We start from the raw sequence: 11,328 nt of genomic DNA, 5'->3' as shown, positions 1-11,328 counted from the left end.
TATATAATTAAAATTAAAAAAAAAAACAACAACCCAGATCCTTTTGTTATCAGAGTAATCAGGCCTTCTCTACTTCAAATATTGGGACAAACATTGTACACATTTCTTTAGACTACCTGCAGAGGTTCATTATGCTACTGTGACATTATTTCTTAATTATCAAAGCCAATTTTATTAATAAATCAATGTATTTAATAAGGCAGCCTTCTCTAAGGAAGTTCTTGCCTAAAATTCCCAACATCCCAAATTGTGGTATGGTAGGACAACCATTTATGTTTTGTTTCTCCTAAATAATAAAATGACATTTATGGTTAACAAGCATTTCATTTAAACAGTTTCTTTTTTTCTTTCTTAAAGCTTGTAGGGAGACAATGAAATGGTACTGATCAGCTAGAAAGAGAGTGATCTATTATCATGCAATTAGTCAAATGTATCAGAGAGAAATTATGTTAAAAAGGCAACTCAGAACTGTCCAAATACTGAGATTGTTGGCTGTACATTTGAGTAAATCTATGCAAAAAATGCCTAGAAAAACAAAAACATTTGATCTTAGTATGTCTTATGCAGAAATCAACTCCAAAAAGGGAGTTGAGTTCATAGCAAATTCTTACTCATTTAGTCTGGCTATTTAGCCAGCAGATATTGAATCCAGCTCAGTCCAGGACCAGATGGTATTCATCCAGAAGTTCTAAAGGAAATAGTAAAACTATTAAATATGACCTCTTGCAAACATAAAGCCAATATTCAAACAGAGTTACAGTGAAAACCTTTGAGATGACGAGCCAGTTTATAAACTTGGCATCCACAGAAATAAATCTAGTGGGTACTGTAATAACACATACAAATCTCTGAACACCTGGTCTACACTACAGGATTTTCAAATGGCAGTCCTAACTTTCATGAGTGCTGCAGGCTTTGTGTTTTGTTTCTTCAATGTGGAACATGGTCTATGCTGTGCTAAGGGCATAACCCATGTTACTGAGCTGCTGTATCACTTCTGGGTCTGTATCTTCATTGCTTCTCCAACGGGAGTTTCCCAAGCCCTGGATAATTCAGTATATGCAGCAATCAGTGTTTGCAAATAGTCTTGAAATACCAATCTAGGCTGAAGGATCGAAGTTGGCATGGACTTGGATGCCAGAAAGAATCAGGAGAATCATGGAAGTGGTATTTCAGTAGTAAAGAGACATCATAGACAGGTAGGAGGCCATTGTTTTAGAGTAAAGCAGGGAACAACATAAAAAATAGATGTGAAAAGGAATTACGAATGGAGCCCCATAGGAAGCCTTGCCTCAGCCATTTATCACTTTTAGAAATTTCCACAAAATGGAAAAAAGGAGTGAGATGAAAGAATTTTCAGCTGATGCTATAACAATCAAGGAGAGAAGAAGAAAAGCTGACTACAAAGAGGTGCAGGAAGATCTTTCTAAAATAAAAATCACTGCAATGTAGAAAACAAACATAATTCTTCATGAATATTGTAGAGCTCTAAGCTAGTTATCACTATGCAGGAAAGAGATTGCTGTAGTTACAATATTATTCTTCCATGTAAACATCAGTTCAATTCTCAGTAGTTATAAAAAAGGCAAATAGGATTACAGGAATTATCAGGAAAGGAACAGAGAAAGAAAAAAAAACCACAAAAATTCAATATTCCATTATTAAAATCCTTGGTTTATCTTCAGATGTTAGCATCTGTGAAAAACTGTACATGAACTAGAAAAGGTTTAGATCTGGGCCACAGTGCCCAGGGAAGAAACAGCTTATACACAAGGCATGAATAACTAACCTCACGTTCTTCAGACATGATAAAGTCATGACAGCTATGGAGAAGTTGGCTCAGAATGGTAATTTGCTGTAATGGTGCACTGAGAGACAACTCACTCCGCTTCTTCCCTGGAGTCTTCATAGATGACACTTGGAAATCTAGCCCAGCAAATCTGGAAGCCCAGCAGAAGGTAAGTTCTCAGTCTCAGTCTATATCTAACAACATAAAGAAAACATCATCTTTCTATTTAATATACTGCTGCTTCCTCAAGGCACAGAGCAAAAACAATGTATAACTCATCAGAACACCAGCAACTAACCCCAAAAGTGCAGTGGTATAACCAGTATAAAAGCTGCAGATGAAAAATGAATTGAGAAAGAATCCAACTCCAAGCAGCAATACATCTGGTAAAAGGTAATGAAGGAAATACTGCTAATACCAGTCAACACAAACGAAACTGAAAACACATCCAATCATTTCTCTAACACAGATCTAATAGAAGGTGCCAGGAAACCAGAAAGAAGTTTTCCACATTAAAAATAAGCCTAGAACAACAATTTGACATCTTGCTTACAGAAAGACTCTAACTCCATTACAGGTTATTTAATTCAGTAAAGGAATTGCTAAACACAATTACCCAGCCTGTGGTTTGCAGCAGGTCAGAGTATTATAATAATTGAAAATAATTATAATAGCTTCTTTTGACATGCAAAGGTCCCAGACAGAAAAAATGAGAGAGCTCAAAATCGTTCACTGAATGGTGCTTTATTACTGCTCTAAAATTTGAAGACTTAAATGAAACGACTCAGACACAGATACTGAAAGCAAGGCACATCTTAGAAAAGCAGATAGATGCTAGAAAATTTGGTCTGAGTTTGTTTTGTTTTGATTTTCCTTCCATAGGAAGTGATTTTCAAAGGAAAGAGAAGCTGTTAACCAGAAGTTTTGGCAACTTAGACTAGAATTTCTGCACCTTGCTGTCTCTGAGGAGTGAGAAAGCAATCTAAACCCAGAAGTCCTTTCCAAAAAGCATACAGGGCTTTTCCTGTGGATTACCACCACCGAATCAGCACCTGCCTTAGCTGCCACTCAGATGTTAGGGATATCATAATACTATGAAATACTGGAACAATTCAAAATAAATCTGAACGGTTATTCAAAATAATCTGAACTATAATTCAAAACTAAATCTGAAAAAAAAAAAATCTGTGTTTAATTAAATAGGCAAATCTGTCATTTAAGAGAGTGGCTGGTTAATAGCATCCATCAAGGTAGTCCTTAAAACATGCAAAAAAATTACAGATGAATTAGGCAGCTAAAAGAGAGCAAGATTTATCAGAGTTCAGCACTTAAAGTTCAAGCTTAATGGTCAATTATTGCAAAAATGGAGACAAAATTCAACTTTTATTTCTTCAATATCATTTTTTGAAAGCAACAAGTAGAAAGATAAAAGTAAGATTAATTTCCTACCTGTGTGATATACCTTTGAGGCTGAAAATGAATTCTACTGGACTTAATGTTTCCTTCTGATGAGACATTTTGTACACCCTGTCTGCAAGTTTGATCCTGTTTTGTCTCAGATTAAAACCAAACCAAACCAAACAAAAAACAACAACAACAACAACAATTCAACTACAAGAGCATGTAAAGGAAATTACTATAATAAAATTGCTACAGAAAAGGTAATTTAGAAATCGGAACTTTCCAATCTACTCTCCTGCATACCCCTTCCAAATATGGCACTGTAAGCCAAAGTTGGAGAGGGTGGAGAAGAAATCCAGGACTTTCAGTCATTGTATACCAACTTCAAGGGGTTAGGAACGTGCTATTAGGAACCTATTATTGCCCTGTGTATTTAAAAAGAGATCTTAAATCCACTGCTATGCTGAAAGTCCAGGACACTGTGGAGCACCAGAGAGGATAGTGTTTACGTATTCACAAAGCAGAACTCAGAGGAAAGGGCTTCTTTCAAACAGCCAAGGTTACATTTTGCACTAATGCGTAACTAATGCGCAGTATTTTATCAGCTTGAGTTTACAAGTCAAATAGAAGCCCATGCACGGAAAATATGTTTAGGCTTCTGCTTATATTAGCCAACAGTTCTAATGGCATATGTCCATAGAGCTCAATCCAGGAACACTGGCATTTGTGGCCTTATTGCGCTTTGCATCAGGGACATGAAAATCTTCAGTATAAAGTCAGCGCTTTGCTAAATGAGATAGATGTAACAGCTCTTGTTTTCCTGAGTCAGTTACACACCCAGTCTTCAGTTTGTTCTGAAAAATGTGAAGAAAAAATCACTTTCACGTAAGGCTTGCAAAAACTTGGTGTTATTTTTCCTTTCTCTGCCTGTTTATTTAGTTCCTCTGGACATTTTAAGTGGTGTTGGTTGAGAGACGGATTTATCACTCTCATCATTCACCGGTTGTGATTTATTGGCTGTGGCACAGCAACCTCCCTCTGAGAAACGTTGCAGAGACGTGAGCAGAAGCAACCTTGCAAGGGGTTAACACTGTAATCTTTTTCTAGTCTGTTTATAATCCCAACAGTAGGCCAGTAACAAAAGAGGGTGGATCTAAAAAAGTACAGGAGGGGATGTGTGCATGTGTGCATATGTGTGAATGTATGTCTGCATGCTTGCCCTGCTTTTCTAAACTGCCTCGTATGGCATAAATCTTTTTCAGCCTGACCAGAGCGTTCCTGACGGATGGTTACAGAACTTACTTGCACCTCTGCCTCTCTCGTATTCCTCTTGAAGACTTCATTCAGAAGATATCTGTTTACTGAAAGAATGGGCAGATAGTTACAAACCAGCCTTCTTCGTAGCAGCTAACCTGTGGATCCTGAAGGATGGAAATAGTTGATGCTAGCTTCCTTGAGAACAGTACCAATATCACTGCTTTGCTGTGTGATATCCTCCTGGAAAATGAGACTTTTTACTGCGTGGATGATCCACCTTATTCTTCTAAAGGTAGGTATAGAAAATAGATTCTTTCAGGCAGTTTGAGTTGTAGCTGGAAGCGAGCACGTAGCAAAACAGCCAGACAAGGCTTTTTCTGTGGGGGAATGCAAAATCAACTACTTGCTGATAAGTAAGGATGAGAAACAGGCAGGAAAGATTTCAGTATGTACTGGTTTTCCAAGATAAACGTCCAGATGGAACAAAACTGTGTTAGAATGGAAAACTGACAGTAGGAATATTGGGTACAAAATGTAAACAGCTCTATGAAGGACACGGAGTAACACAATTTTGACTCTGAGAAAATCCATAGCACCGAAGTTATGTGGGCTGACACAACATGTAAAAGAGATTAAATATGAAATTATAACACTATGAGATTGAAATAATCATCACTGTATTAAAATGTTTTTGGTCGCTGTATAATTTCATGCTTTCACAAGAAAGGAAGAATTTCTGTGGTGAATGAGCAGTGCACTTAAAGCAGTTTGAACAGAACATGCTTTTCAGAAATTGTGTTTGCCTTCAGAAGTGCACTGTATGCGTCCTACCTTAAAGTTATACAATTGAAGTAGACCAAAATACATTTAAGAATTTCAGAACTTCAACTGATTGGTACAAAGGCATAAACCTCAGCAAGACTAACACCAAGCAGGTTTTTGAAAGGGTTTACCTACTGATTAAAGAATGAATCATATAATAGTCTATGATCTATATAATTCATACCTGATTTCTCTCTGTGACTGTTTTCAGATCTGCATCAGATAATCCGGATCCTGCTGTATTGTTTGATATTTCTGCTCAGTGTTTTGGGGAACATTCTGGTCATCACTGTGCTGATAAGAAACAAACAGATGAGAACAGTCACCAACATATTTCTGCTGTCCCTGGCAGTCAGTGACCTAATGCTCTGCCTCTTCTGCATGCCATTCACCCTTATTCCCAACCTGCTGAAAGATTTTATTTTTGGGAGCACTGTTTGCAAAACTGCCACTTACTTCATGGGTAAGTCTTGGAAGTTTACTCTTGTTTTGAATATTAACTAGTGGGATATGTGAGAAGCTCATTAATGACCTGATTTTTCCTATCTGCCATTGAGCAGTTACCAAAATCATCAAGAAACAACTCTGTAGGGCAGGTTTTTTTAGATCCGGTTTCCAGCAAAACACAGAGATACTCGGTTAATTTTAACTGCACACAGAAGTGTTTGACTGTATCAGGTGAGAAGTGTTTTGTACAAATAAGCTTTAATGAGGAACCTGGCACGTACAGTTGCTTACCTATCACTGACAGAACTATTAGCAGTGTCCAGATCATCCATCAAAAAGGACGGTCTGTATAGTCCTCACTACACAGATTTTTGTTAGCGGTGGTACTTGGAAGGACAAAAATAGTCAGAAGCAGAAGTAGGTACTATTCACAGAACTGGATTTTAGAGCAAGGGCTTTGTAAGAACAGATCAGGTCAGATCTGAGGTCAGCAGTAGATCACAACATGCAGGCTGTACAGATGCAGCTCTTACAGTCTGACTTCAGGAAGTCACACCTCTGTATGCTGTGCTGCACCCCTTTTGCTTGTGGAGGCTGAGCCAGGAGTTTCAAAATGCCTGCACTGTGCCCCTTTAACTTACGCCCTTGAGAACTTTTATGTAATGTGGAAGTATGCACCTAAACTGGGAATGGGAAATCAACATCTTTTTGTAGATAAAACCAGTACAACTAAAGGCTGTGTTTAAACAGTTATAATGAATTACTGCCATAAATGTCATAAAAATTTACCTAAGCAATGTCATCTTTCTCTTATTTCACAATTTATAAGTTTATAAAAATCCAGTGAAATATTTCTGATTCTGCACGTTTCAGCTACGAAGGTGTCTTCTTTAAGAATCAGAACATGGACATTTCCCTTTAGCAACTCAGGTTAAGAAGCTTCTACTGATAAATAGGTGCTGACAACCATTCTATCACCTTTGCTCTCAGTCTTTAATTGTAAGATGTAAGAAGATATATTCAATTACAGGTGATTTGAGTAAAGCAAAACATTAAGACATCAGTATTTAATTTTTGACTGGCATCAGAGAATTCATAAAAATTAAAGTTCATACACTGAAAGAAAAAATTGCTGTAAAATTAAGCAAAAATATCTATAATCCTGCAGTGGTAAACTGAGATGCTTCAGAGAAAGAAACAGAGACCACTGCATTATATTTCATAACATATGAACAGGAGAAATTAGGGATACTTGAAGGATAAAGATTTTCTTTATCTATATAGGAGAATTTCAGTTCTCCTACTTTTCTAACTCCATTAGATCTAATTTTTTTAAAATGGAAGTATTTAATTCAGTTGAATGAGGAAATCAGATCACCAATCTAGCAGGACAAGTAAAAAATTAAAGCAATAGAATAGGGACTGCAGCACTGTGTTAAAAGAGCATTAGCAAAATCCCACTATTTCAAATGCTGATTTGAAATGAAACACAATTACTCTGGTGCACAAACCACGCAGTACGAAAAAGAATTAGAAGGAAAAGTGCTTTCCTTCTGCTTTCAGAATTTCACAGTTCGAATGAATGAATCTTTCCTCTTGGACTTCTGGCACTAGAGCAATGAGCAGGAGTGTCGGCATGGAGACCTAGACCCAATTTCTATGCACTCTTCACTAACTTAATCAGCATGTTATTTACAAATAATTTTGCTTACAACTAGCTTGCTGTATTTGTGTTCTCTCCACGTTTATACAGAAAGTTAGCAAGATTATTTGTAAACAGCAGAAGCATTTTAAACACGAGAATAACCTTTTACTTCGTTTTCTACGTGCAGGTATCTCTGTAAGTGTGTCTACATTCAACCTGGTTGCCATCTCTTTGGAGCGGTACAGTGCCATTTGCAAACCTCTTCAGTCCAGGGTCTGGCAGACAAAATCCCATGCCTTGAAAGTGATTGCTGCTACCTGGTGTGTTTCCTTTACCATCATGTCACCGTACCCAATTTACAGCAAGCTGGTCCCTTTCACCAAGTACAACAATAGCACAGCCAACATGTGTCGGCTCCTTTGGCCAAGTGATGTCATTCAACAGTCTTGGTAAGATTTATCTAACTCTAAGCAAATGCATAATTATCTGGCAGAAAACAGGATTTCATGGTAGCATTAAGCCTATTGAAAATTAAGCATTAGCTACCAGGAAACATGTACACTTCTCTCAAGTTTATTTATAGAAAAAGAATCTTATTTTTAAGCTGCTTACATTTTGACTCTTACACAACTTCTGCCTTGTCATAGGAAGGACACCTAACATGGCAATGATTCTCCCACTGGTCTGCTAAGCCCCCGCTATAAAGAAAGCATCTGTCACTGATCAAGTCAGAATACTTCTGCTTTAACTCATTTAAGCATAAACTTCAATATTTTCAGAGAAATTTTCATTGATCTCAGAAAAAAACGTACACAGGCTCCCTCCTGTCTGTGTGATGCTACCTTGCCTGCTAATATTTGCATCCAAACGTCCTCTGAAGCAGATAAGTAGAATTTGAAACCCTGGAGAGACTGCAAATGCCCTTCTTGAGAACTCAGCCTTTTTGGTTATTTGTAGAGAAGAGCATAAGAGAAATGAGGGGAGTGGTAGAGCTCCAGGTGGTACACCTCCAGGCAGGCTAAGTAAACAGTAGCACCATCAAGCAGCAATATTATTTTGACATTGTGTCCTTGCACAATGATCAAGTACTTCAACTGGTGCTGAGAAGATGTAAGATTTTAATTTGGTGGGGTTTTTTTTCCACTCCTGAAGGTCAGTCGAAAGTAGGAACAAGATTAAAGTATGCACCACTCACATTAAAGCCATACCAGTGCTTTCAGTAGCCTCAGGAGTTTGTCAGTGTGAGTGCAGGTGAGGAGGAAGGATGCTGGTCAAACTTCTTTCCTCCCAGGCATCACTATAGGTTCTACGATGTGTTAATGAGCTGGTACACAAGTTCTGAGGAGCAGAAGAGATGTAGGCTCCTGAATGATTAAACAGGATGATTTCCCCATTTTTCAGTCACATTAGAGAAGCTGCCATCAGTGCATTACATAGGAGAACAACAGACAGTGATGTGCAAACAAAGAAAAGGCACTCACCTTAAAGAAGGGGCTTCCAGCCCCAGGGGCTCTGCACAGACCCAGAGACGGGAACCCCAGTGATGTCTGCACCATTCCTGCAATAGATGCCTCAGCCATGGGAAGGAAGTGCACACCAGCTGCATCTCAGCCCAGTACTGGAAGCCAGTACCAGGGCACCTCTGAGGATCAACAACAACTCCTGTGGCTTCTGCAAGGGGCCAGGAACATATTAAAACAACAATGACAACAACAAGGTTTGCACTATTCCCCAGTCTCTGTCCATTTATTGATTCTTTAGGTATACCTTCCTGCTGCTCATACTCTTTCTTATACCTGGGATAATAATGATGGTTGCATATGGCCTCATTTCACTGGAGCTCTACAGAGGAATAAAATTTGATACCAGCCAGAGAAGATCATCAAGAGGTAACAGTGCATTTCTGTTATTTTCTAACTTAAAGTTGAAGATGTGAGCAGTCACCTTGAGACCACAATAACCAAAATTTTCTATTTGTAAAAAATGATGGTTATAATCTGTTTCAGCCAGGAGCATTTATTTTTTTATTGAGGTGATTCCATTATTCTCTTGCCAGTAATTCTTCACCTATGTTTTTTTTTGCAGTTGTTCTATGTGGGATGATTTAAATTTAAAATTTTTATAGAAATGTCAGGATATTTTTCAGGCCGTGGATGAGGACTGTTTCTGTCAGTAAAGTTTACAACAAAATTGTCAAATTAGAGCAGCAGCATTACTGTGAAAACTACCGTAAGCAAACACTGGAGCAAACAGTCTTCTGTTGCATCAGTTTGTGTGCAATTATGATGGGAGAATACTATGGGCCAGCAGACAGAGCAGCTGATACATGAGTGGTGCAAAACTGGGGCTGTGCTTTCTCTGTCTTGTTCAGCTGTGAGTTATGTTATATTCATTTAGGCTTAGAACCAATTATTTTTGTAATTTGAGACACCATTCAGAGACCTTTTGCCAACTATTCAAGCATTCCTTTATGTGTACAGAAAGAAAAGGAAATACCAGCATCGCCAAATACGAGGATGGAGATGGGTGCTACCTGCACAAAGCCAAAAGGAAAAGGAAAGTGCCATTGCAACAACTCTCTGCTATGAGAAACAGCAAAATAGACAGGGTGAGAAGCAGCAGCTCTTCTGCCAACCTGATGGCCAAGAAACTTGTCATCCGCATGCTGATGGTGATAGTGGTTTTGTTTTTCATTTGCTGGACTCCCATCTTCAGCGTGAATGCCTGGCGTGCATTTGACACCGCCTCAGCAGACCTGCATCTCTCGGGAGCTCCCATCTCCTTTATCCACCTGCTGTCCTACACTTCTGCCTGTGTGAACCCTATCATATACTGCTTCATGAACAAGCGTTTCCGCATGGGTTTTCTAGCCACTTTCACCTGCTGCACTAAGCAGAAGCAGCCTGTGATTAGAGGAGAGGTTGGTGATGAAGAGGAGGGGAAGACGACAAGGGCTTCGCTCTCCAAGTGCTCTTACACACACATGAACATGTCTGCACCCCCCTGAGTTGCATCAGAAGGGGCTACAAGTGGCCCACAGAAATTCGAGTGGACATCGTCTGGTCTTGGGAAGTGGCTGTGGCATTAGTTGATATGATTTAGTTCCAAGGTAATGAAACACTCCAGCTGACAGTAAAACGCTGTGAGAACTTCATGGATGCTGTCTCTGTCTAAGCTTTATATCATTTTCCCTTCGAAAGTACAAAGGAGGAAGAGGGCTCTCTGAAGATAAGGGACTTCATAAAAAGCCTTAGAAGATGGTCTATTTGTCATAAATTCTCCTGTAAAAAAATTGGTGTCCTTAACATCAACAGTTTAGCTCAGTATTCAGCTGCACTTCTAAGCATCTCTGAAAATTTCCAAGCTGCAAATAGATTCTCCTCAAACACAAATACATGTATTTCAGTCTTCACGTCAGTATCTCTGCCTTACAATCAAAATCATTCGGTTACATTTGAAGTACTTTTTTAACATTATTTTAGTTGAGCTAAGACGTGTCGAGATCATGCTGGTGCCATAGTCAAGTAAAGCATTTTGGGGTGGGGAGAACGGGCTTGTCTGTGTGAAAATAATGCTTTGAAGTAGAACTATTTTTTCTAAATAAAATGAAAATAAATATTGATGACTTTAAACGAGGATGGAAAGCATTCTTCACCTGGCAATTATCTATGATAAATTACCATCATTTAAATGTATCTTTGTTTTAAATAAAAAACCTAGAACAAGCACAGAGAAGCAGCTTTCTTCCCTGCAGCTGTGAGCACCCACGTATGTAAAAGGCAGATGTGAGCTGAGCCTCGAAGGCTCACGTGGAAATTGCCACCCTGGATAAGACTGAAGGCCTGGAACGATGCCCACAGTAGAAATGCATTGCACAAATGCATTCCCAGTCGCTCCTGGTCAGGTACTGCACACAGCAAAATAGAAGCCACGAGACACAGGAGAGCAGAAACAGCACAAAAAAATG

The 11,328-nt window shown here is 38.7% G+C and overlaps 1 protein-coding gene across 1 annotated transcript; it reads left to right on the top strand.

The window, feature by feature from the left end:
- Positions 1-4,402: 4,402 nt before the first annotated feature.
- CCKAR (cholecystokinin A receptor) lies at positions 4,403-11,070 on the top strand. Its single transcript, XM_052682019.1, has 5 exons — positions 4,403-4,739; positions 5,481-5,732; positions 7,549-7,810; positions 9,123-9,250; positions 9,842-11,070. Exons 1-5 carry the CDS (start codon positions 4,619-4,621, stop codon positions 10,366-10,368), a joined length of 1,290 nt encoding a protein of 429 aa, XP_052537979.1. The 5' UTR covers positions 4,403-4,618; the 3' UTR covers positions 10,369-11,070.
- The last annotated feature ends 258 nt before the right edge of the window (positions 11,071-11,328 follow it).

This window comes from Tympanuchus pallidicinctus, unplaced genomic scaffold (genome assembly GCF_026119805.1).
Source record: "Tympanuchus pallidicinctus isolate F22 unplaced genomic scaffold, pur_lepc_1.0 scaffold2, whole genome shotgun sequence".
NCBI classification, from domain to species: Eukaryota; Metazoa; Chordata; class Aves; order Galliformes; family Phasianidae; genus Tympanuchus; species Tympanuchus pallidicinctus.
Note: the sequence above shows the minus strand (reverse complement) of the source record. Positions and strands in the feature narration are given on the sequence as shown.